At 37.4% G+C, this 27,297-nt stretch overlaps 1 protein-coding gene across 12 annotated transcripts in view; it reads right to left on the bottom strand.

Moving 5' to 3' along the window:
- Positions 1-27,297, bottom strand: part of CCDC148 (coiled-coil domain containing 148) — a 320,462-nt gene that overhangs the window by 223,637 nt on the left and 69,528 nt on the right. For 9 of the 12 annotated variants that reach the window (XM_063791234.1, XM_016949853.3, XM_054679053.2 and 6 more), the window contains one exon: positions 4,352-4,414. The exons of the other annotated variants lie outside the window; for them this stretch is intronic. In XM_063791234.1, coding sequence (XP_063647304.1) covers positions 4,352-4,414 — 63 coding nt within the window. Of the gene's footprint in view, positions 1-4,351; positions 4,415-27,297 lie in introns of those variants that run through there. 12 annotated transcript variants of the gene reach the window in all.

A 27,297-nucleotide genomic window follows, 5' to 3' on the forward strand; every position in this document is an offset into this window, starting at 1 on the left:
GAAGGAAGCACTAAACATGGAAAGGAACAACCGGTACCAGCCACTGCAAACACGTAGCAAATTGTAAAGACCATCAGCACTATGAAGAAACAACAACAGACAAAATAACCAGCTAGCATCATGATGACAGGATCAAATTCACACATAACAATACTAACCTTAACTGTAAATGGGCTAAATGCCTTTAATTAAAAGACACAGACTGACAAATTGAATAGTCAAGACCCATCAGTGCGCTGTATTCAGGAGATCCATCTCATGTGCAAAGATACACATAGGCTCAAAATAAAGGGATGGAGGAATATTTACCAAGCAAATGGAAAGCCAAAAAAAAAAAAAAAAAAAACAGCAGGGATTGCAATTTAGTCTCTGACATAACAGACTTTAAACCAACAAAAATCAAAAGAGACAAGGTCATTACATAATGCTGAAGGGATCAATGGAACAAGAAGAGCTAACTATCCTAAATATATATGCACCCAATACAGGACCACCCAGATTCATAACACAAGTTCTTAGAGACCTACAAAGAGACTTAGACTCCCACACAATAATAATGGGAGACTTTAACACCCTACTGTCGATATTAGAACAACGAGAAAGAAAATTAACAAGGATATTCAAGACTTGAACTCAGCTCTGGATCAAGCAGACTTAATAGACAGCTACAGAACTCTCCACCCCAAATCAGCAGAATATACATTCTTCTCAGCACCACATCGCACTTACTTTAAAATTGACCACAGAGTTGGAAGTAAAATGCTCCTCAGCAAATGCAAAAGAATGGATATTATAGAAGTCTCTCAGATCACAGTGCAATCAAATTAGAACTCAGCATTAAGAAACTCACTCAAAACTGCACAACTACATGGAAACTGAACAACCTGCTCCTGAATGACTACTGGGTAAATAATAAAATTAAGGCAGAAATAAAGATGTTCTTTGAAACCAATGAGAACAAAGACACAATGTACCAGAATCTCTGGGAAACAGCTAAAGCAGTGTGTAGAGGGAAATTTATAGCACTAAATGCCCACAAGAGAAAGCATGGGAAAGATCTAAAATTGACACCCTAACATCACAATAAAAAGAATTAGAGAAGCAAGAGCAAACAAATTCAAAAGCTAGCAGAAGACAAGAAATAACTAAGATCAGAGAAGAACTGAAGGAGATAGAGACACAAAAAACCCTTCAAAAAATCCATAAATCCAGGAGCTGATTTTTTGAAAAAATTAACAAAATAGACCGCTAGCCAGACTAATAAAGAAGAAAAGAGAGAAGAATCAAATAGACACAATAAAAAATGATAAAGGGTATATCACCACTGATCCCACAGAAATACAAACTACCATCACAGAATACTATAAATACCTCTATGCAAATGAACTATAAAATCTAGAAGAAATGGATAAATTCCTGGACACATACACCATCCCAAGTCTAAACCAGGAAGAAGTCGAATACCTGAACAGAACAATAACAAGTTCTGAAATTGCGGCAGTAATAGCCTACCAACCAAAAAAAAGTCCAGGACCAGATGGCTTCACGGCTGAATTCTATCAGAGGTACAAAGAGATGCTGGTACCATTCCTTCTGAAACTATTCCAAACAACAGAAAAAGAGGGAATCCTCCCTAACTCATTTTGTAAGGCCAGCATCATCCTAATACCAAAACCTGGCAGAGACACAACAAAAAAAGAAAATTTCAGGCCAATATCCCTGATGAAAATCAATGTGAAAATCCTCAACAAAATACTGGCAAACCAAATCCAGCAGCACATCAAAAAGCTTATCCACCACGATCAAGTCGGCTTCATATCTGGGATGCAAGTCTGGTTCAACGTACACTAATCAATAAACATAATCCATCGCATAAACAGAACTAAGGACATAAACCATATGATTATCTCAATAGATGCAGAAAAGGCCTTTGACAAAATTCAACATCCTTCATGCTAAAAACTCTCAATAAACTAGGTATTGATGGAACATATCTCAAAATAATAAGAGCTATTTATGATAAACCCACAACCAATATCATACTGAATGGGCAAAAACTGGAAGCATTCCCTTTGAAAACTGGCACAAGACAAGGATGCCCTCTCTTACCACTCCTATTCAATATAGTGTTGGAAGTTCTGGCCAGGGCAATTAGGCAGGAGAAAGAAATAAAGGGTATTCAAATAGGAACAGAGAAAATTAAATTGTCTCTGTTTGCAGATGACATGAATGTATATTTAGAAAACCCCATCGTCTCAGCCCAAAATGTCTTCAAGCTGATAAGTAACTTCAGCAAAGTCTCAGGATACAAAATCAATGCGCAAAAGTCACAGGCATTCCTATACACCAATAATAGACAGAGAGCCAAATCATGAGTGAACTCCCATTCACAATTGCTAAAAAGAGAATAAAATACCTAGGAATACAACTTACAAGTGATGTGAAGGACCTCTTCAAGGAGAACTACAAACCACTACTCAAGGAAGTAAGAGAGGACACAAACAAATGGAAAAATATTCCATGCTCATGGATAGGAAGAATGAATATTGTGAAAATGGCCATACTGCCCAAAGTAATTTATAGATTCAATGCTATCCCTATCAAGCTACCATTGACTTTCTTCACAGAATTGGAAAAAACTACTTTAAGCTTTATATGGAACCAAAAAAGAGCCTGCATAGTCAAGACAATCCTGGGCAAGAAGAACAAAGCTGGAGGCATCATGCTACCTGACTTCAAACTATACTAAAAGGCTACAGTAACCAAAACAGCATGGTACTGGTACCAAAACAGATATACAGACAAACAGAACAGAACAGAGGCCTCAGAAATAGTGCCACACATCTAAAACCATCTGATCTTTGACAAACCTGTCAAAAACAAGCAAATGGGGAAAGGATTCCTTATTTAATAAATGGTGTTGGGAAAATTGGCTAGCCATATGCAGAAAACTGAAACTGGATCCCTTCCTTACACCTTATACAAAAATTAATTCAAGATGGATTAAAGACTTAAAAATAAGACCTAAAACCATAACAATCCTAGAAGAAAACCTAGGTAATACCATTCAGGACATAGGCATGGGCAAAGACTTCATGACTAAAGCACCAAAAGCAATGGCAACAAAAGCCAAAATTGACAAATGGGATCTAATTAAAATAAAGAGCTTCTGCACAGCAAAAGAAACTATCATCAGAGGGAACAGGCAATCTACAGAATGGGAGAAAAATTTTGCAATTTATCCATCTGACAAACGGCTAATATCCAGAATCTACAAAGAACTTAAACAAATTTACAAGAAAAAAACAACCCCATCAAAAAGTGGGTGAAGGATATGAACAGACACTTCTGAAAAGAAGACATTTATGCAGCCAACAAACATGAAAAAATGCTCATCATCTCTGGTCATTAGAGAAATCCAAATCAAAACCACAATGAGATACCATCTCATGCCAGTCAGAATAACAATCATTAAAAAGTCAGGAAACAACAGATACTGGAGAAGATGTGAAGAAATAGGAATGCTTTTACACTGTTGGTGGGAGTGTAAATTAGTTCAACCATTGTGGAAGAGAGTGTGGTGATTCCTCAAGGATCTAGAACTAGAAATATCATTTGACCCAGCAAGCCCATTGCTGGGTATATACCCAGAGGATTATAAATCATTCTACTATAAAGACACATGCACACATATGTTTATTGTGGCACTGTTCACAATAGCAAAGACTTGGAACTGACCCAAATTCCCATCAATGATAGACTGGATAAAGAAAATGTGGCACATATACACCATGGAATACTATGCAGCCATAAAAAAGGATAAGTTCATGTCCTTTGCAGGGACATGGATGAAGCTGGAAACCATCACTCTCAGCAAACTAACACAAGAACAGCAAACCAAACACAGCATATTTTCACTCATAAGTGGGAGTTGAACAATGAGAACACATGGACACAGGGAGGGGAACATCACACACTGGGGCCTGTCGGGGGGTGGAGGGCTAGGGAAGGGATAGCATTAGGAGAAATACCTAATGTAGATGACGGGTTGATGGGTGCATCAAACCACCATGGCATGTGTATACCTATGTAACAAGCATTCACATTCTGTACATGTTCCCCAGAACTTAAAAGTATAATTAAAAAAAAGAAGAAGAAAGCAAGGGTATCCTGACCACTGTTGAGGATTGACACAAACCCATTGTAAAGAACTGGCCAGTCATTCAATGTAACCAGAAAGTGAGCTTTCCATTATTAAAATTTTGAAAAATCAACATTCCAATTGTGTATCATTTCAAAAGTACATAATCCACTGTAAATAATAAAACAGAGTTGGAAGTAAGAAAAATACCTGAGCTATCATTTCTCTGAATTGTCATGAATGGTCGGTCTCTTTGATTCATGTTTTCCGTATCTGTTAAGGAAACAAGAGAGAACTAAAATTTCATAATATTATTTTATAAATGTTTTTAAAGCTGTGTTACTTGAAGTATTTTTAAAAGTAAGACCCAGGACTGGGTGGCATAATGCTTTTAATTTTATTAAAATTTGCTTTTCTTGCCCCTAGAAGCCTCCCTCTGTTAGTGTTTTTTCTGTGCCTTTCTTGTTCTTGGTCCTGTCCTTTCTATTTTTTCCCTCTTAATCCTCCTCCGCTGGATTATTCCAGTGACTGATAAAAAATTTGTTATTAGAAAGTTGTTATGTGTTTTATTTTGTGTTCCTGGGAGGAAAGAAATTACCTAAATTGAAGAATAAATTATTCACTACTTCTATTACAAGTAATATGGCACTTTTGGTAGATACAGAGATGCACCAGCCAGATCAAAGGACTCGCTGCCTTGCTGTGGGAATGCAGTCTACAGATAGCCTCCAGCTGTCACCCCCTTCAGGTTAGGACTCAGCTGCAGAGAAGAGCCTCGTCCAAAGGCATATGCTTTCCAGGGCAGCCCGTACCCAATGACTGAGCAAGGCAGGGGTGTAAAGCTATTTGGGCCCAATGTAGGACACTCTGATACATAATATTTGCTCTGGAGCTTCCTGCCACGCTGGCCTAGACTTTGTTGGACCTGCATTGAAGTTGTTGTCTTCATCTGCCCAATCCCACTTCCTTCTTCTCCCTTTCGCAGGTAAAGATGCCTGCTAAACATCTTCCACTCCACACTCTTCTGGTGGCTCTTTAAATAACAGTACTCACTTTTCAAAAGTTTGTGTTCCATATCCACTAGGTTGAACTACCCATGTCTAGTGGCCCTTTCAGTAACCTAAACCTTCTTAAAAGGAGGAGAAGATAGTTAAGGTCCATGACTTTTGGAAACTCTGCCAAGTTACCAAGAATTCCTAAGTCCTTACTATAGCCTCCCCCTCCCTACCATAGCCTTCCCAGTTATTTTAATCTGCTTTAAGAGTATAACCTACAGACAGGAGTGGCAAATGTAAATGCACTCAGCAGCCATCAGTAAGTTAAAGGAGAGAAATGACAAGGAGCAAGACCATAGGAGTGGCAGAAAATTTGGAAAACTGAAGAGCATTCCACACCCAAAGATAATCAAATATACCTTTTTCCTTTTTATAACACAAGTACCAGGCAAAGCACGCCTCCAGAAATAAATCTATGCTGGTTTGTTAGCTCTGGCCTACTGCATCCCCTCCCTAGATTTCATTTAATTCTGCCATCCATAGCTTAGCTGTCCAAGTTTGCCATCTTTATCTCATAGGAGACCTCTCCTGTCCTCTTATTGGTTAGTTGTGTAGTTTTCTTTCATTGGAGAGCCAGCCCCTTTAGATTTAGGCCTCATTTTTCTTGGCATTGAGACTCAAACATTGAGGTTCTGAAACAAAATAGGGTTTTGCAGATTCCCTTTTGGCTACCTTGGTCTAACCCTGTCTAATTTGTTCCTCCTGGTTTTCAGAAGAAAATCATGCAAGCGATAAAATGTTTCTCACTATCTCTATGTACTTCAAATTTTAATTATGGCCATAAGAAATCTGACATTAGAATATATTCTGGAAATCAAAGTTGCAGCCAAATCTGTCTTCATGAACTGGAAACCTCATTTGGTTCCAACTATTTAGAAGACCAAGTGGAAATACTTCCTGACCTGCATACTTTAATCGTTATATATAAATCATGTATAATTTCTACTTGCCTTTCAAAAACGTTGAGGGCCTGTGAACTAAAGCTGAGGTATTATAAAACTGATTTCATTGTAATGTTTCTTATGTGAGAGAAATGATTAGGCATTCAGATTTAGATCTGAAAAGTTCACAAGTAATTTACTTAGTTCAGTTCTCATTTTAGCACCTGAGATGATTGAGGCTCAGAAAAATGACCAAAATCATACACCTAGTCAGTAGCAGAACTTTCAGTTTCAAACTCTCACATTATAATACAAACATCTCTGAAAATGAAGGTTTATTTCATAATTAATACACTGGCCAAACCCAACCTGAGCTGCAATCATTTGGTGGCAAACCTGACCCAAACTGAAGTTTACACTATGAATGTGAACATTCATACATTTATGTAAAAATATTAATCTGTTTAATTATGGGATGATGCCTGGGGCCCACCAGGGTTTCAAAAAATAATGGGCATATGTTCTTTATCCCATTTCTAAAAATCTGAAAAACCTAAAAACTATCTGGCTCCACATATTTCAGATAAGGGATTTATGAAACTGTATTAAAACCAACATTTCCTGGTTCCCAAAGAAGTATACATCATCCAGGCTATTTCAATTTTATGCTTACTAGTGAGAAATTCAAAGTGGCCACATCAGCCTGTTGTTAAAATACTTTTGGCTGCATACCTGCTACTTGAACAGAATTTTTTGTGTTAAGTAATTTAAGAACAGTTAGTTTTATAAATTATTCCATATTCACATTATATGACATTTTAGAAATTGCTTATGAATGTTATCAAAATGCTAAGCCTTTTAGATCTACTCAATTATGGAAAATATCTTAAAATAATACTTTTGTAAGAAATTTCTTATAGCACAGGAAGAACACTTTGATATATAATGGAATGATAGTGTCACAATAGCTAGAGGGTTAAAAAACATTTTAGTGAAAAGTTAATTATTACAGAGTTGATGGGGAATCTAAACTTTTGTAAAATAGATAAATAAATGATATTTATCTATTTATGACCAGTCTCTACAGGGAAAAATCAGGACTTCTTTAGAGATGTGAAAAAATAAGAGAGAGATCATTTATATAAGGAGGCAGTTTTTTTTAACACTGTTAATATTCTTATTCTTCTCTTTTCTAAGAAAATCTTTTTTTAATACACTGAGGAAGGAAAAAGTCAATTATATTTAGGGTTAAGGTTGTACTACATATGGATAGCATTTAAACTCTAAACTGATTATAAATATGTAGACTAGTCAATCACCCCATGACGGTGAGTCTTCTATAATGGGGATTCTGCCAGGCGAAATGATGTTAAAAACAATACCAATATGTAGAAATAGTATTGTTTTGGCTATACGGGCTCTTTTTTTGTTCCATATAAAGTTTAAAGTAGTTTTTTTTCTAATTCTGTGAAGAATGTCAATGGTAGTTTAATGGGAATGGCATTGAATCTATAAATTACTTTGGGCAGTATGGCCATTTTCATGATATTGATTCCTCCTATCCATGAGCATGGAATGTTTTTCCATTTGTTTCTGTCCTCTCTTATTTCCTTGAGCAGTGGTTTGTAGTTCTCCTTGAAGAGGTCCTTCACTTCCATGGTTAGCTGTATTCCTGGTATTTTATTCTCTTTGTAGCAATTGTGAATGGGAGTTTATTCATGATTTGGCTCTCTGCTTGTCTATTGTTGGTGTATAGGAATGCTTGTAATTTTGCAAATGATTTTGTATCCTGAGACTTTGCTGAAGTTGCTTATCAACTTAAGAAGCTTTTGGGCTGAGACAATGGGGTTTTCTAGATATAGGATCATGTCATCTGCACACAGAGACAGTTTTACTTCCTATTTGAATATTCTTTATTTCTTCATATATTTCTCATACCTGACTGCCCTGGTCAGAACTTCCAATACTATGTTGAACAGGAGTGGTGGGAGAGGGCATCCTTGTCTTGTGCCAGTTTTCAAGGGGAATCCTTCCAGCTTTTGCCCATTCAGTATGATATTAGCTGTGGGTTTGTCATAAATGGCTCTTACTATTTTGAGGTATGTTTCATCAATACATCGTTTGTTAAGAGTTTTTAACATGAAGCGATGTTGAATTTTATTGAAGGCCTTTTCTATGTCTATTGAGATAATCATCTGGTTTTGTCTTTAGTTCTGTTTATGTGATGAATTACGTTTATTAATTTGTTGAACCAGCCTTTCATCCTGGGGATGAAGCCGACTTGATCATGGTGGATAAGCTTTTTGATGTGCTGTTGGATTCAGTTTGCCAGTATTTTATTGAGGATTTTTACATCAATATTCATCAGGGATACTGGCCTGAGGTTGGCCTGTCAGGGGGTTAGTGGAGGGAGAGTATCAGGATAGATAGCTAATGCAAGTGGGGCTTAATACCTAGGTGATGGGTTGATATATGCAGCAAACCATACGTGCAGCACACATTTACCTATGTAACAAACCCGCATGTCCTGCACATATATCCCAGCACTTAAAATTAAATTAAATTTTAAAAATATATACATGTAGGAACATCTTGGATGTGGTATCAAATTATTGTAAAAAATTAATTTATCAAATAATAAAAGTTGGCCATGATATTGATTATAAAATAAGCCTTCATTTTTAGAGATTCTTGTATTATAATGAAAGATTTTGAAACTAAAGTTCTTTTGCTACTGACTAGGTATGTGATCTTGGTCATTTTCATATGAAAGATCCCACAACATTTTCATTCAAATATTATGGCCAAAGTCCAGCTGAAGCAGTATTTTTCTAACATCCAGAATTCATTTTTAAATTTTAAGCAGAATGTTACATATCACTTTCATTATAAAACATTATGGACTGTAGTTTGTGTAAGATAAATTTATTGTCCTGAAAAAACTAATGGAACCAAAAGATGTACTATTAGAACTAATATAAATGGTTAAACAAACTGCTCAGTCACATAATAAATATGACCAATTCAAATATAATGGGAAAGATCTCACTCAAAACAAATGAAAAACAAAATATCTAGGAATAAACTATATAAGAAGTTTGTAGGACATAGACTGTAAAAAAAAAAAACTACCAAAGTTGATTACGGGAAATTAAAAAAAAAAAAAAAATCGAACAGAAAGAAACTAGTCTAATTCTGCATAGCAAATATTTAACACTGGCAATTTCTGGGTAGTAGGATTATACTTAATTTTGATTACTACTTTATGATTGAGCATAATTTCTAAATTTTTCTTATTTTATAGGAAGAAGAAAAACACAGTTTTAAAAGTACTAAGCAGAGGCAATAGCTATTTTACTATATTCTGGGAAAACACTACCATGGTATGCCTATTTTACCAATTAAAAAAGAAACTGGATTTCATGACATCAAGAATCCTTCAAGATATAAACATATGTACGTGTAATTCATGATATTGATACTGAATTGATTCTTACCTTCTACTAAAAGGCAGAGTATATTAAAATACACTTGTTGCACTGTATAGAACTTTAAAATGTTAACATTAGAATATTCACCACGTCATTTTTTAATGCTCTTTGGGAAATAAGTAGTTTAGTTTAAACTATTCTTTAGTTACAAATGTACTGGTTAAAGTAATAAACTGTATAGAAAATTGTGTGGTAAGAACTAAGATTTTCAGTCCTACTTGCCTCTAACAGAAGAGCTGGAGGAACAGTTGCATTTAGCCCTGGTAGTCATTATCAAGGTTTTATTTTGTATTATTTCAAAGAATTTCTATGCATTTGTAAGTACTTATATATATCCAATTTTATACAGGTATAATAATGACATTTATACAATTCCACAAGTTACTTAATAATGTAACTTGGCCATCTTTCCATATCATTCTATTTGTGTGTTCATATACATATATATATATATACACACACGTGCCTTTAATGACTGAAAATGGCATGTATACATATATATATATTCATTCAACCACTACAAGAATCAAAGACAGAAATTTTTCTCAAAGAATTCTGCCTTTTCTACTAAAAAATAAAATTCATAATCAGAAAAATAAAATCTATCAAATCTCTGCCCTCTTTATAATTCATATAAATTTGCTTATGAACCAGTTCCACATATAGTCAACCTATATGATTTTCTCTATTTTTAAAACAGCTCAAAGTAGAGAGTCTCAATCAACCTTGCTAATAAAATAATTCAAATACAGATCTATACATCCCATAGGCTTTTCCAGTCTGGGGAACACAGTCCGGGAGAAAGAAAAGAGTTAACCACAGCAAATAACCTAAAAGGGCCCAGTTTCCGTGGGACTTCAGAGCCCCACAGAGAGTGAAGGTAACTGCAGTGGAGCCTCTCATGCCCTTACTCCCTCTATATCCTCCAAACTGTTTTAATAATTCCAAAACCCCAAGAGAAAAGGTATAAATTAGGTATATGCTACATAAAAATGGGAATTTTCCAGATTTTTTCGGGGGGGGGGGGGGGAAGGACAAATTCACATAGTTTCCACTGACTGTCTCAGAAATTCTGACCAGAAACTATGACTGGGAGTTTTGAGTTTTGACAAATCACCTTAGGGAAACTAAGTACTTAGTTATGAAGAAATACTGTTTTGCCTCTAATTTTTCCCCTTGAATGTGGGATCCATAAAGAAAGAATAATGAAAGTAATCCTCTGCTTTGGAAAGACTTACCACTTATCCTCCTACATGACTTGCCATTTTGGACATGCTTAAATTTGTCAATTTTCTGACACAATTTGGGAGTCTACTTTCCCATCCTACATACCTGGACTTGATGTAAGAGGTTCACCTGCTTCCCCTTGGTCCCTTTTACGCCTAACCTCTCTGACAGCTGCAGGGTATTATATAATTCACTCCTTCCATATCCTATATGTAGAATTTTATCAATATCCTTTTATCTGCTCTTCTAGCCCAGCTACCATCACACAATTGCCTGGATGAGTGATGTCTCAAACACCCAAATACATCATAGAACTCCCTGACCTACCAAATGGTTTCTAATTGCTCTCCAGGACAATCTAGCTCTTGACTCTCTAACCCCTTCATTACCTATTACCTTATTTGTACTTTACCCTTGAGCATTCCCAAACCATTTGCAGATCCCTGAACGGACAATGCTTGTGAAAGGCAGAATAGTGCCCCAAAGATGTCCATGTAGGTCGTAATCCTCAGAACTTATGATTATGTTATGTTATGTGGCAAAGGGGAATTAAGGTGGCAAAGATAATTTAGATTGCTAATCAACTGATGTTATATAAAAGAATAGCCTGGCTTATCCAGGTGGGCCTAATGTAATCAGAAGGGCCTTATTAGAAGGAGGCAGGAAGGTCAGAATCAGAGATGTGATGCCAGAAGCAGAGGTGAGAAAGCAGGAAGGTTTGAAGATGTCATGCTTCTGGCGTTGAAGAAGCATGAAACCATGACCCAAACAATGCAGGTAGCCTCTAGATGCTAGAAAAGGAAAGGAAACAGGTTCTCCCCTAGAGGCTCCAAAGGAATACAGCCCTGCCCACAGCTTGCTGTTATTTTGGATGTCTGACCTCCAGAATTGTAAGATCATAAACTTGGATTGTTTAAGTCACTAAGGCTGTGGTAATGTTTTTTCAGCAATAGGAAACTGATATGCTCTTTGATATCTCTCTCATTTGAAATAGTACACACACTAATACCTATGCTTGGAAGGCCTTTCTGTGCTGTTGCCTCTCTGACCAATACCTACTTATTTTTCAGTCTCATCTTAATTATCCTACTGGAGCTTCTGCTAATCCAGACAGAGATGATCTTTCCTTTCCCTTGTACTACTATTACACTTTGTGTTTGCTCCTACTGTTTCTCTAATTTATTTATGAGCTTATTACAATGTTTATTAAACATCTATCGTACACTAGATAAAGGGCTATAGATTTATTCAGGCCTCTCCAGAGAGACCATCTCTAGCAATGTCATCTAAAGTAGTTCCCTCTACCCTCAATTATTCTTCACCCTCTCATTCTAATTATTTTCCTTTGTGGTACATCTCACTGTGTGGCATTATACTATATATTTATTAACTTTCCTGTTGTTCACGTCTACAATTAGGATATATGCTCCATGAAAACAAGGCCTTTAGCTGATCATCTCTGTTTCTCCAGACTGCCTAAAATAGTATCTGGTCCCTGTTAGATATTCAATACATATTTGCTGAAAGAGCATTAAGTGATTACATTATAGATCACAGTCCTGCACCTAATGCATGGTAGTATTAGAAGCAAACATATAGTTTTCACCTGCTTTTCCCCTACATTTAAATCTAGGCTCACCTGTATGAGATGACAACTGTTATCAAGAACAACTTCCAAGTCAAAATGGTCAGTAGATTGAGGTATATGTGAAGAAGTGAGGAAGAAAACACATGCCCGCTTTAAAGTTTCAGCACTGGCTCTAAGTTCACATTAACTGCAGTTGACCGGTGCCCCAGACCAGCTACTCAGGTGTCAATCATAGCACACAACCCCCGCGTGGAGAAACTTGCATTTTGTTAGTAATCTAAGGATATCTATGCTATCTTACTTCTCCAAGAGCTTGGGGTTAAGAAGGAGATTCTATGCATGGTAGACACAAATAATGTAGTTTTACCTCCAACATATATTATTGAGTGAAAAAAGCAAGTTTCACTATGAAACATACCATATGATACCATTATATAAACATTAACAGACTTCAAACAATACTACCCCCTTCTCTTGTGCGTGCGCTCTCTCTCGAGAAAAAAAGCCTAAATGCCCACACGTAGACCAAACTGAAGAGGATGCTGCAATTGGAGGTTAGTGTCAAAGGGGACTTTAGCTTTAACTGTAATAAAATCACTGCATTTTTACAGTGATTTTATATATGAGTGTATATATATACATATATATGTGTATATATGTATATATGTGTATATGTGTACATATATGTAATTAAAAGTAATCAACATAGCCCCAAAAGGTCCTATTACTACATACAGTCATCTCTCAGTATCTGCAGGGGACTGGTTCCAGGACCTCCAAGAATACCAGACTGTATGGATACTAAAGTGTCTCATAGAAAATGGTGTAGTTTTGCAAATAACCTAGGCACATCCTCCTGTATGCTTTAAATCATCTCTAACTTATTTATAATACCTAATACAAGGTAAATGCTAAATAAATAGTTATGCTATATTTTTATTTGTATTTTTGTTGTTCTATGTTATTTATTTTAAAATATTTTCTATATGAAGTTGTTTGAATTCACAAATGCAAAACCTGCAGAGATGGAGGGCTGACTGCAATTCTCATTTCTATTGTAAAATTAATGCAACAATATTAGAGTCTATAAAGATTACCAAGTGGGTTCTACTGGTGAGAACCCCAGAGTCTGATCACTTGTCACTCACATTTCTGAACCTGCCAAGTTTGGACCACTTCCCAGAGCCCCTTGACCCTACCAAGTCATACAAACCCTGTGAAGGCCAGCCTGAAATACCCAGTTAACTTTAATTTTGTATATAATGAAATAATTTTTATACAAATTTGTTCTGCCTTGTAAGATAAATTTCTTCTGGCCCCTTTAACAAAAATGATTCAAAACGCAGCTTTTCTTCTGATTAATGGTCACAAATGCATTGTCTTTCTCTTGATTACAAGCTTGATAATTAAAAGAAAACCATGAAAGCGAAGGCCACAAGCAAGGTTATAGAGTTCAACAATTAAATGGTATTTTGATGTGCTTTTCACTATCACTGCTGAGGAAATTTTATCCTCTGAAGTTTAAAACTGGAAGACACAGCTAGGTACTAATATTCATTCTACTTTTTTCCCTTTCTAACACATTCTAATTTTGTTCAGGGTAAAATATTGGCTTTCCTTTGACACCTCTGAGACTGTAAATGACCATGTGATACACTTCCAACCAGTGAGACATGACCAGAGAGAGGTCTGCTGGGAATTTCAGGGCAAGATATGTTTTCTCATACAGGCACACCTCCTTATTCCTTGCCCTTTCTCCTTTCTTCCTGCATGAAATGCGGACGTAAAGCTAGACATGGAGTGAGTATTAAGATGAAAGATTCATACTAACTGTTGCAGAGAAGAAAGCCAAGGGGAGCCTGGGATGTTGTTATCAAGAATCTGCTGTACCAGCCCCGGACTCTTTCCCTCTGGACTTGTTGTAATGAGAAAAATAAATCCCCAAGCTTCTGCAATCAGGTTCTGTAACTTTCAGCCAAACAAAATCCTCAACTGAGATAGACTGGGATAATATGAAGCACCCAGGAGATTCTGATGTCTCTGTACATAAAGCAGTATAAAAATTGTTCTAGAAAAACACCTATCAATATAGACATAGGTAAAATACTAGAAAATATTACTGTCATTGCTTTTCAATAGTAGCATGAAAAAATTACATCTAGCAAAATTTCCTGTCTTAAAACTCTAATAGGATTTCACATGCAGTTTTAACATAGCTAAAAGAGAGTAGGTTAAAAGATATGTCAGTGGTTCTGGAAAGGGAAAGAAAAAAATCCTCAGAAAGTTAAGTATACTACCAAAAAGTAACATAAAAGAATGCATCTGTAAGTATACAATACTCCAGAATAGTTTTCCGTGAAGGATCAGTTATGCAAGGAGTAATTTTCCTCTAAAATGTTACGCAAAGGGTATTTTTAACATTTTTAATAAAAAATAGCAACCTACCACTTTTTAACAACAAAGACTATAAAACTCTATTAAATTACAGTGCCTGGAACATGGTAGCCACTAATATGTTTTGAATAAATAAGAGGTAAGAAATATTAATGCATTTTGTATTATTGCCAGTTAAATTAGAAAGATCTCCAGGCTAGGAAGTAAATAAATGAAGGGGAAGATGAAAGGAGTTAAGATAAAGTTTAGAGGGAGGGAAAGGAAGAGGGAGGAAAAAGAAACGCAGAGGGAACAAAAAGAGGAAAAAAAATTTCCTTCTTTTCCTATCTCCTCTTTTCAATTCTAAATTTAAATCATAAACGAAAATCTTCCTCCCTATAAAGGCAAATTTATAGTTGGCATTAGCTGCACTTAAGTGGGTAGAGTTTTTACTGCAGAGGAACTAGAGGGGCTAATTTTGAAGCATGAAAGGTGGGCCCTCAGGTCTGGGTAGGGTTTTCAGGGAGAGGCAGTGACTGAGGATGAGCAGCTACCTGGAGAAGAGGGAGGTGATGTGAGGAGAGGTGCTGAATGGGGAGTGCTCATAAGTCAGTCTTCTCTTGTTTCAATTTTTGCTTCAACCTAGTCCTTCACAGAGGCAAGGAGGGGACGATTCTCCACTATCCTTTATTTCATAATCTGTTTGCACAAGGATCCATATTCTCTGAACAATGATTTGAAAGTCCTTTTTCAAAAAAACCTCAATGTCTATGAAAACTAGGGGAAGTGGAGGAAAAATAAACTGCTCTTCCTTAAGAAAGAGGGAAGGGATAGTTTTTCTTTCTGCCTGGAGGGGTAGAGTGTGTCGATGGTGTGGGGGGGGTGGGGTACAAATTACCATGTAACACAAGGACAAACAGAAAGTGGCTGCATAGGATTTTCCATTTGGCTTTAAAAGTACCATCGAATACTTTGTTTCAAAATGTAATGGTCAGTAACATATGAAATAGTCATTAACATACGACTACCACTTGTTACTGGCAGTCAAAAACATGCAAATTAAAATAACCACAACATTCCCAATCAAATTAACAAAAAATAAAATGTATGTATGTAATTGGAAAGGTGGCAGTAAATTAACTCTCATACACATTGTTGGTGGGTATCTAGGGGGCTAGCTGGCGACATACAGGCATACCTTGTTTTGTGCTTCATTTCATTGCACTTCACAGATATTGAAGGTCTGTGGCAACCCTGTGCCAAGCAAGCCTGTCAGCACCATCTTTTCAATAGCAGTGCTTGCTTCATGTCTCTGTGTCTCATTTTGGTTGTTACTGCAAAACCCTTCATTATATTTATTATGGTGATCTATGATTGGTGATCTTTGATGATACTATTGTAATTGTTTCAGTGCACCTCAAACTGCATGCACATAAGAAAGCAAACTTGATAAATGTTGTGTGTATTCTGACTAATTCGTTCCAGCTGCTTTCCTCTGTCTTTCCCTCTCCTGGGGTGTCCCTATTTTCTGAGACACAACAATATTGAAATTAGGCTAATTAACAACCCTACAATGTCCTGTAGGTGTTCAATTGAGGGAGAATAGTACATCTTTAACTTAGAATCAAAAGCTAAAAGTGTTTGAGCTTGGTGAGGAAGACATGTCAAAAGCCAAAATGAGATGAAAGTTAGACCTCTTGTGCCAGTTAGCCAAGCTGTGAATGCAAAGGAAAAGTTCTTGAAAGAAATGAAAAGGGCTACTCCAGTAAACATGCAAGTGATAAGAAAACAAAACAGTCTTATTGCTCATATGGAGTAAGTTTGAGTGGTCTGGATAGAAGATCAAACCTGCCACAACAATCTTTAAGCAAAACCCTAATTCAGAGCAAGGCCCTAACTCTCTTTGATTCTAGGAAGCCTAAGTGAGGTGAGGAAGCTACAAAAGAAAGTTTGAAGCTGGCAGAAGTTGGCTCATAAGGTTTAAGGAAGGTTGCTGTATTCAGAACATAAAAATGCAAGATGGAGCAAGTCCTGATTCAGAAGCTGCAGCAAGTTATCCAGAAGCTCTTGCTAACATCATTGGTGAAGGTAGCTACACTAAACAATAGATTTTCAGAGTAGATGAAACAACCTTATGCTGAAAGAAAATGCCATCTAGGACTTTCATAGCCAGAGATGAAAAAACAATGCCTAGCTTCAGAGATTCAAAGGACAGGCTGACTTTCTTGTTAGGGTCTAATGCAGCTGGTGACTTTAAGTTGAAGCCAGTACTCCTTTACCATTCTGAAAATCCTGGGGCTCTTAAGAATTATTATAAATCTACTGTCTGTGCTCTATAAATGGAGCAACAAAGCCTGGGTGATAGCACATCTGTTTACACCATGATTAACTGAATATTTTAAGCCGACTGTTGAGACTTACTGCTCAGAAGAAAAGATTCCTTTCAAAATTTACTGCTTATTCACAATGCACCTCGTCAGCCACGAGCTCTGAAGGAGATGTACGGGAGATTAATGTTGCTTTCATGCCTGCTAACATAACATTTATTCTGCAGCCCACGGATCAGAAGTAATTTCAACTTTCAAGTCTTATTATTTAAGAAACACATTTCATAAGGCTATAGCTGCCATAGATAGTAATTCCTCTGATGCATCTGGGCAAAGTAAATTAAAACCTGCTGAAAAGTATTAACTATTCCAGATGCCACTAAGAACACTCATGATTTCTGGAAGGAGGTCAAAATAAATAGCAGCATTAACAAGAGTTTGGAAGAGGTTGATTCCAACCCTTGTAAGTAACTTTGAGGGGTTCAACAATTTCATGGAGGAAGTAACTGCAGATGTGGTGAAAATAGCAAGGGAACTAGGATTAGAGCCTGAAGATGTGACTGAATTGCTGCAATCTCATGATATAACTTGAACAGATGAGGAGTTGCTTCTTGTGGATAAGCAAAGAAACTGGTTTCTGGAGATGAAATCTATACCTGGTGAAGATGCTTGTGAACACTGTTGAAATAATAAAGGATTTCGAATATTATATAAGCTTAGTTGATAAAGCAATGTCAGGGTTTGAGAAGGCTGACTCCAATTTTGAAAGAAGTTCTATGGTGGGTAAAATGCTATCAAAAGCATCACATGCTTCACAGAAATCTTTCATGAAAGGAAGAGTCAATTGATGTGTCAAACTTCACTGTTGTCTTCCTTTAAAAAATTGTCTCAGCTACCCCAACCTTCCTCAGCCACTACCTTGATCAGTAAGCAGCCATCAACATCGAGACAAGACCCTCCACCAGCAAAAAGATTATGACTCATTGAGGCTGAGATGAGCATTGGCATTTTTTAGCACTAAAGGATTTTGAAATTAAGATATGTACATTATTTTTTAGACATAATGCTATTGCACATTTAATAGACTATAGTATACTGTAAACATAACTTTTACAGGCACTGGAAAACCAGAAGATTCATGCCACTTTCTTTATTGCAATATTAGCTTTACTGTAGTGGTCTGGAATCAAACCTGCAATATCTCCAAGGTACACCTGTACCAAAATTCTCTTTGTGTTTGAGATGGGGTCTCACCATGTTGCCCAGGCTGGTCTTGAACTCCTTGGCTCAAGCGATCCTCCTACTTCAGCCTCTTGAGTAGCTGACTATAGGTGTGTACCACTGCAGCCAGCTCTGTATCAAAATTCTTAACATTTTTATATCATTTAACCCAGTGACAATTTTAGAGATTTATCCCAAGAAAACATGTACAAAAAGATATATTTACAAGTATGCTTGCAGCCGAATTATCTATTTGGAGAAAAACTGGAAATGACTTTAAAATTAGTGATCATAGGGGATTGGTTACATTAAATTATGAGATACCCATACAATGCAAGGTTTTAAGACAATAGTACTGTAAAAGAAAGCATTACAGTAGACCAATAAAATAGGTTCATTTAAAATATAGTTGAAATAAAAATAGCATATCCTCAAAACTAAGGTACACCTAAACTCTAGGGTAGTGTTGGTCTTTGGAATCAGGCTGTGAAAGACTGAATTCCAGGTCCACCACTTATAAACTGTGGCACCCTCAGCAAATTACTTAAATGGTGGAAAAGACTCAGTATTGTAAAAATGTCAACTCTTCCAAATTGATTTATACAATCTCAACTGAAATCCTAGAAAGTTTTTTTGTGCATATGAAAATTGGCAAGCTGGTTTAAAAATATGTATAGAAATGCAAAGGACAAGGATAGCCAAGAGAATCTTGATGAAAAGAGTAAAGCTGGAGGATTTATAGTACCATATACCAAGATCCATTATGAAGTTCTAATAATCAAGACTGTTATTGGAGCAAGGATGGGCAAATAGGTCAATGAACAGTATAAAGAGCCTCAAGAAACAGTTCCATACATACATGATCACCTGATTTATGAAGAAGTGAGTCATACTGCTGTGCAGTATGGAAAGAACAGTCTTTAATAAATGGTCCTGGTTCTGTTGGATATCCACATGGAAAAAGTGATTCTTGATCTCCTACTTCCCAACAGTCACATAAATCAAATCCAGATGTACTGCAGATCTAAATGTGAAAGATAAAAATGAACATTTTGGAAGAAAACAAAGGAGAACATATTCATGACCTTGGAATTGGCAAAGATTTCTTTTTAAAAAAATGTTCATCTTAAATGGAAAACATAATAAGTTGGGAAATACTAAAATTAAGACCATTTATTCATCCAAAGACACCATTAAGGGAGTGAAAAGGGAGCCTGAAGAGCAGGAAAATCCATTTGCCATATATCTCTTCAAAAGACTTGAATCCAGAATACATATGTATATATTAAAGCACATACAAATTAATGAGAAAAAGGCAGACGACCCAATAAAAAATGGGGCAGAAGACCTCAACAGACACTCCACAATAAAAGGATACCCAAGTGGCCAATAAACATATTATAATGCGCTCAACTTTATCCATTAACAAAATCCAATTTAAAACCACAGTGCAATACCTCTATAAACACACTAGGGTAGATGAAATGAAAAAGATAGAAAATACCAAATGTTGGTAAGAAAGTGGAGCAACCAGAGCGTTCACACACGGCTGGTGGGAGTGTAAACTGGAACAACTTCTTTAGAAAAAAATCACTAGCAGTTCATCTACTATGACCTAGCCATTATACCTTTTATATACTCAATAGAAATTTGTACATATATTCATCAGAAGACATATATAAGAATGGTCATAGCAGCGCTATCTCTAGTAACCCATGTTAGAAATGACCCACAGCCTGGGCAACAAACAGATACTGACTCTACAAAAAAAATGAAAAACTAGCCGAGTGTGGTGTTGCATGCCTATCACCTTCTCAGAAAGCTGAAGTGGGAGGATGGCTCGAGCCCAGAAGGTCAAGGCTTCAGTGAGCCATGATCAACACCACAGCACTACCTGAAACAAACAAAAAGAAACTACTCAGATACTATGGTCTGAATGTTGGTGTTTCATGCCCCCACCCCCTGGCTAAATTCATATGCTGAAACTGAATCCCCAACGTGTCTGTATTAAGAGTTGGGGCCTCTTAGGAAGTTATTAAGTCATGAGGGCTTCTTTCTTCTGAATGGGATTAGTGTCCTTACAAAAGAAATTGAAAAGTGTGTATTTGCCCCTTCCACCATGTGAAGACAGAGCAACAAGGGCCCATCTTTGAGGCAGAGAACAAGTCCTCATCTTGCCTCATCAAGCTCTCATCGCCAAATGCTGCTGGCACCTCAGGCTTGGACTTCCCAGCCTCCAGAACCGTAAGCAATCAATTTCTGAAGTTTATTAATTACCTAGTCTACAGTATTTTGTTATAGTAGCTAAAATGGACTAACACACCAGATGTCTACCAATAGTAGAATAAATTGACGTATATTCACAAATTCACTATTAGATTTTTGTTATTGGGAAAAGGGCTGAGAGGGAGAGTGAGTATTGAAATATTCATTGATACTAGTGCCGACTTATGTCTAGAAAATGATGCTTCTAGTCCTGTCCAATGGGAAATGTGTATAAGGCAAAGGGTGTGTAAACAGCTACTAGCATCATTCTTCTCTGACATATGTATTAACTTATTTGCTCCAAGATATATTTTGTAACTGCTAAGGCTAGTATGACATAACCAAGTGACAGAGCTGACAAATTTGAATAGAAGTGTTAAGATAATTTTAAAACCAAATCTGAGGCCAGGCACAGTGACTCATGCCTGTAATCCCTGCACTTTGGGAGCCCAAGGCAGGTGGATCACGAGGTCAGGAGTTCAAGACCAGCCTGGCCAACATGGTAAAATCCACCCTGTCTCTACTAAAAGTACAAAAAAAAAATTAGCTGGGCATGGTGGCAGACACCTGTAATCCCAGCTACTCGGGAGGCTGAGGCAGGAGAATCACTTGAATCCGGGAGACAGAGGTTGCAGTGAGCCAAGATCACACTACTGCCCTCCAGCCTGGGTGACAGAGTGAGACTCTGTCTCACAAAAAAAAAAAAAAACACAATAACAACAACAACAAAAATCTGAATATTTCAATAACAGTTTTACACGTAAAAAAGTTGCCATAAAAAATGATGACATAGGCTGGGTGCAGTGGCTCATGCCTGTAATCCCAGCATTCTGTGAGGCTGAGGCAGATGGATCACCTGAGGTCAGGAGTTCAAGACCAGCCTGGCCAACATGGTGAAACCCTGTCTCTACTAAAAATAAAAAAAATTAAAAAAATAAAACTTAGCTGGGCATGGTGATGTATGTCTATAATTCTAGCTACTTGGGAGGCTGAGGCAGAAGAATCGCTTGAACCTGGGAGGTGGAGGTTGTGGTGAGCTGAGATCACACCACTGCACTCAAGCCTGTGTGACAGAGAAAGACTCCATCTCAAAAAAAAAAATTACAGATGACTATTTAGTGACATATAGCTTACGTATATTAAAATTCTAAGAGATAGGAATAATTATAATTTTATTTTAAAAGTGCATATATATGTGTGTGTAGATGTATATTTAATAAATGACTGCAAAGCTATACACCAAAATGTAGTAGTAGTAATCAATGTGAATAGAATTATTTTTATTGTCTTCTTTGTGTTCCATATTTTATAAATTTTCAGTGAATGAAAAATTTTTTTCTTTTTAAAATTTAAGTTATGTTTTTATGTTTAGAAACAATCACAGACTTATAGAAAAGTTGCAAGTAGAGTATAAGGAAGTTTATTTTTCTGAAGGAAGGTTCCATTTCAGAGGAAACTGTTGCCCTGATTTCCCATCCCTCCTGAATATTTGAGGGTGTCTTTCCTACAAACAAGGACATTCTACTACATAACCACAAGACAACTCTCAGCAACAAGAGATTTACCATCGATAACTTTACTATCAACTGATCCTCAGATCTCATTCACGTTTTGCCAACTGTTTCAATAATGTCCTTTATAGAAAAAGGCTCCAGTTAACCAAGCACTGCATATCGCTGTCACGTTTCCTTAGTCCCCTTCAGCCCAGAATTGCTACTCAGTCTTTGACTTTCAGGATCTTGACACTTTTGAAGATTACATGCCAGTTATTTTGTAGCATGTCCTTCAGTTTTGGTTTGTCTGATGTTTCTTCATGATTAGGCCCAGAATATGCATCTGGCAGGAATATCACAGAAGTGATGTTGTGCTCTTCTCATTGCATTACCTGATTTCCCTTTGTCCATTACTGATGCTATTGACTTTGATCGCTTAATTAAGGTAGTGCCTGTCAGGTTTCTCCACTATAAAGGTACCTTTCTTCCTACTTGTATTTTGTGGAGAGGTACTTTGAAATTAATAAAGTTTAATTTCTCGTTAAATATGTAAGTTTTTGTTTGTTCATATCTGCATAGATTTGTTTTATTCAATGGTGATACAGTTTGGTTCTGTGTCCCTACCCAAATCTCATGTCAAATTGTAATCCCCAGTGCTGGAGGAGGGATCTGGTGGGAGGTGATTGAATCATCAGGTGGACTTCTCCCTTGCTGTTCTGTGATAGTGGGTGAGTTCTCATGAGATCTGTTTGTTTAAAACTGTGTAGCACCTCCCCGTTCATTCTTTCTTCCTCCTTCTCCAGCCATGAGGATATTCCTGCCTTCCCTTCATCTTCTGCCATGATTGTAAGTTACCTGAGGCTGCCCCAGCCATGTTTTCTGTACAGCATGTGGAACTGTGAGTCAATTAAACCTCTCTTCTTTATAAATTACCCACTCTCAAGTAGGTCTTTATAGCAATGCAAGAAGGGACCAAAACAAATGGGTTACAATCTGTTACTATATTTATTTATTTTGAAGCTCAAATTATCCCAAATTTAGCCAGTGGAAACCCCTTCAAGCTGGCTTCTGTGCCCTATGTCTTTAAACAACAATACCCATTCTTAGCTCACAGTTCTGCAGGTTGGAAGTCTGGCATGGCATGACTTTGCTCAGAGTTTGATAAAGCTGAAATCAGCATATCACCAGCCTGAGTTATTTTCCAGAACCTTAAGGGAAAACCCATTTGCCAGCTCATTCTTATTGTCAGTCAAATTCAGTTACTTGCAGCTATTGGACTGAAGGTCCCCCCACTTCCTTGCTCACCATCAGTCAGGGACAGTTGTCAGTGACTACAGTTGTTTGCATTCCTCATGTGGCCCTCTCTATCTTCAAAGCCAGCCATGGATAATCACCCTCATGCCAATTCCTTCTCATGGTTTGGATCTCTAATTTTCTGTAGACCTAAATTTAAAGGGTTCTTGTGACAAGATCAGGCTTACTTGGATAATCTCCCCTATTTTGAGATCAACTATCAGGAACCTTAATTACATCTCTAAATCTCTTGCCATATAATGTAACATAGTCATGGCAGAGATAGCTCAACAAGTTCATGCTACTGGGAATTACACAGGACATATATGCTAGAGGGCAGGAAATCTTGGGGCCCTCCTAGAATTATACTACACATACAAAGTACTAAAACAGTACGTAGCACATAGTAAGCACTATACATGTATTAACTGATATTATTATGTATAATTGAACAAATTCACAGACATCTTTAAAAAAGCAATGCCAAGGGCACAGCAAAATAACATTCCAATTAACCATTAAGGAAATAGACATTGGTAGAAACTTCTGGCAATTTGTTAAAATGTATATAGAAATCCAAGTACTTCCATTTCTAGGAATTCATCCTAATGATATAATCAAAGGTATACACAAAGATATATAAAAGAAGATATTAATTATAATTAAGCTTCTGTGGCATGTCATGATAGGTCTTAGCCTCCTGACACTGCTGTAGGTCAAACAAGGCTTCTGGCAACTTCTTGGGGAGCCCCAGCCTTCTTCCTGGAATGTGAGGTGGCTTTTGGCAAGATAGGGCCTCTTGAAAAGCAAGAGAGCATACCCTGTTACCATCTGTCTATGGTAACATCTAGGTCATGCCTATCTGCCAAAACAAGGGCATCCTGGGAAGGAAGCCTCTGCACTGTCTCCCTGGTTTTCTGTGCTACTGCCTCATCCAAGCCCTAACAAATAGTGGGGTCTGGCCTCTCACTCCTAATGTGTTGTCCCCTTTATACTAAATTGGTTATATTATACCCAAGATTCTAGAGTATGGCTTTTGCTTGGTTTTAGCAACAATATGAAGCATCCTAGAGAACAAAGTATGTATCTGCGGTTGGGGGGCAGTGCGGGGAGTTGATGCAGAAGGTAATTACCAAGAGAGCACCTGTTGCATACATTATAACACTATAAAATAGCTGCTATTAGTCTCATTTTTCAGGTGAAAAAACTGAGGCTCAAAGAGGTTAAACAACTTGTTCAAGGATGCACATTTAGAAAATGGAGAAACCATGTTTTGAAACAACTGGTTTCACCCTTTTTACCATACCAGTGATTGCTATTAATTTCTGAGATTGTGTATTTATTTTAAAAGCTCACCAAGTAATGTTCATAATTAGTCTAGTTTAACACCTACTGCAGTAAGCATTTCTGCTTCCCGGTACATGAAGGCAAATTAACCATATACAATGTGGTTGCAATGCAGATTAATTTTTCTCCTACACATTTTTTTCAGCTGTAGTCTCCCACAACTTAAATTTCAAATTAACAGATGTACCACAAGTTCAGCTTGAATAATTTTTTTCCCATCATCTCAACCCAAAGAGAGATGCTCCAAACTCCATGATCTTTGGAACTATCATCTTTCCATAAATTCAACAACCAACTAGCTTTGTCTACCTCATACTATTCTCTGACACAATTCTTGATTTTTAAAAAAATCAATGCCTAGGGCCCCTGAAGTCACCAAATTGCCCATTTCTCCTTCAGGGATTTCCCCCTCATCCTTCCCATACTCCTTCCCACATATTCTACCTCCCCTCATATGCACAGAACTATTCAATCTGCATTCACCTTCATTCACCTTTCATTACCACTCATTTCTAGCTCCAACAATCTGCCCTATTCTTGTTCTAGTTTTTGCCAGTGAATCTCTGGCAAGCAATTCAAACTCATGGTTACATTCCAGCCACATAACAAGTGTCTTTGCAGGGACAAAAATGGGACTATAAAAAATACATATATGGTTGTGGAGTTCTGTGTTCTTTTGAAACCTTTCTTTGAATGTTTCCTTTCTTTCTGTCACAACATAATTTTCCAGCCTCTTCTGGGTCTTTGCTGGTCACAGTCTAGATCAAATATTTCTCCAAGGAGCTCTGCTTCCTTGGAGAATGGCATTAGAAGGCAAGCTTTGGGCACTAGATGTGTTCATGGCCACTGAGATGTCACTACTTCTAGGCCCACCCAGTAGGCAAAGCTAGAAAACACAGGCCCACATATTTATATCAATATCTATGAATATACACTGATATCTCCAACTGCAATACAACAGTGTAGGGTTCATTATAGTTTTCTCCTCTCCTATATTTGTAACTTCTTTCTCCAACAGTGAGAAGTCCAGCTGCCATTAACTTTTTATCTTTTATTTGATCAACTCCCTATATAAAATCTCATCCCTCATCTCTAATACCACCTCTCTTCTACACAGATGCCTCCCTTATCCCATTTGGGTCCCAACAGCCCACAGTCAGTGCTCCCCTGCCTTCACTCACATGAGCTACAATATTCCATGGCAGATTCTACCCTTCCAAATATACTTCTTCCTCACTCTGACTCCCCATTCTGCCCCCCACCCCATTGCATGAGCATGCTTTCCACTCCAGTTGAGTTTCAAAACCCCATGTCAGGCCGTCCCTCCATGATGATGTTCTTCTCACTCTGCTTGGGCACTGACACAGTGCACTAGTCACCCATTCATGGTACCTCTTCCACCCCCACCTTGCTTGTGCTCTGACACCCATATCAGGCTGCCCTTACACATAAATGTGGTCCTTACCCGCATTGGACTCTGACCCAGTGAAGGTCAGCCTTCCTAAACAAATGCCCTCCTTTCCCCTTTTTGGGCTCCAACACCATAGTTTGGGCCACTGCAGTTCCCTCCCAGTTCCAGTGTAGAGACCAGCACTGTTCTGCTCCTTATAAGGATTTAGGAATGAAAGTTCAGGAAGGGACAAAGAAGAGAAGGAAACTGGGTAGAGGAAACATTGTTTTCTTCCTATATGGATAATGCACATCAACAGAATTTCTCTAATTTGTTGCTATTATGGCTTAACAGTTTTCTATTGGTAACTCTAAAAATGTTTGATACACAAATTAATTCCTTCTATAAGTAGTCATACCCTTAGAATAGAAGCCAGTCAGTATTTTCTGAAGTCTTGTTATTCCAAGAAATTGAAACCCATATTCATCAAATTAATGAAATCAGTTACTTTTTAAGTGCTCATAATTATGGGTAACCAATGACAAGGGCAGGGAACAGTACCCATTATCCCCACCAGGGAGGAAAGGGTCACAGTACTCAAGAGCATGAACTCTGGAGCTAGAGTGTGGGGTTCCAAACCCAGCTCTAACACCCTTGGCAAGTTCCTTAGCTTCTTTGTGTTTATGTTTTTCTATCTTTATTTTTATTTTATCTATTTATTTATTTTGAGACGGAGCTTCACTCTTGTCACCCAGGCTGGAGTGCAATGGTGCAATCTTGGCTCACTGCAACCTCCACCTCCTGAGTTCAAGCGATTCTCCTGCCCCAGCCTCCCAAGTAGCTGGGACTACCGGTGCCCGCCACAATGCTCGGATAATTTTTGTATTTTTAGTAGAGACAGGGTTTCACCATGTTGGCCAGGCTGGGCTCAAACTCCTGACCTCAGGTGATCGACCTGCCTGGGCTTCCCAAAGTGCTGGGATTACAGGTGTGAGCCACCACACTGGCCTCTTTCTATGTTTAAAATGAAGAAAATAGTAATACTTTCTAGAGTTGTGAGGATTATAGCAGATAATACATAAAAACTTCTTAGAAGACATCTGGTGTCAAAAATATCATCTGAAAATATTAGTTATTAATGTTGTTACAAAGGTAGTTGCAGATGCCTGAAAACATGTCCAGAGATTCTGTGATTCTTAGAGCCT

This window comes from Pan troglodytes, chromosome 13, assembly GCF_028858775.2.
Source record: "Pan troglodytes isolate AG18354 chromosome 13, NHGRI_mPanTro3-v2.0_pri, whole genome shotgun sequence".
NCBI lineage: Eukaryota > Metazoa > Chordata > Mammalia > Primates > Hominidae > Pan > Pan troglodytes.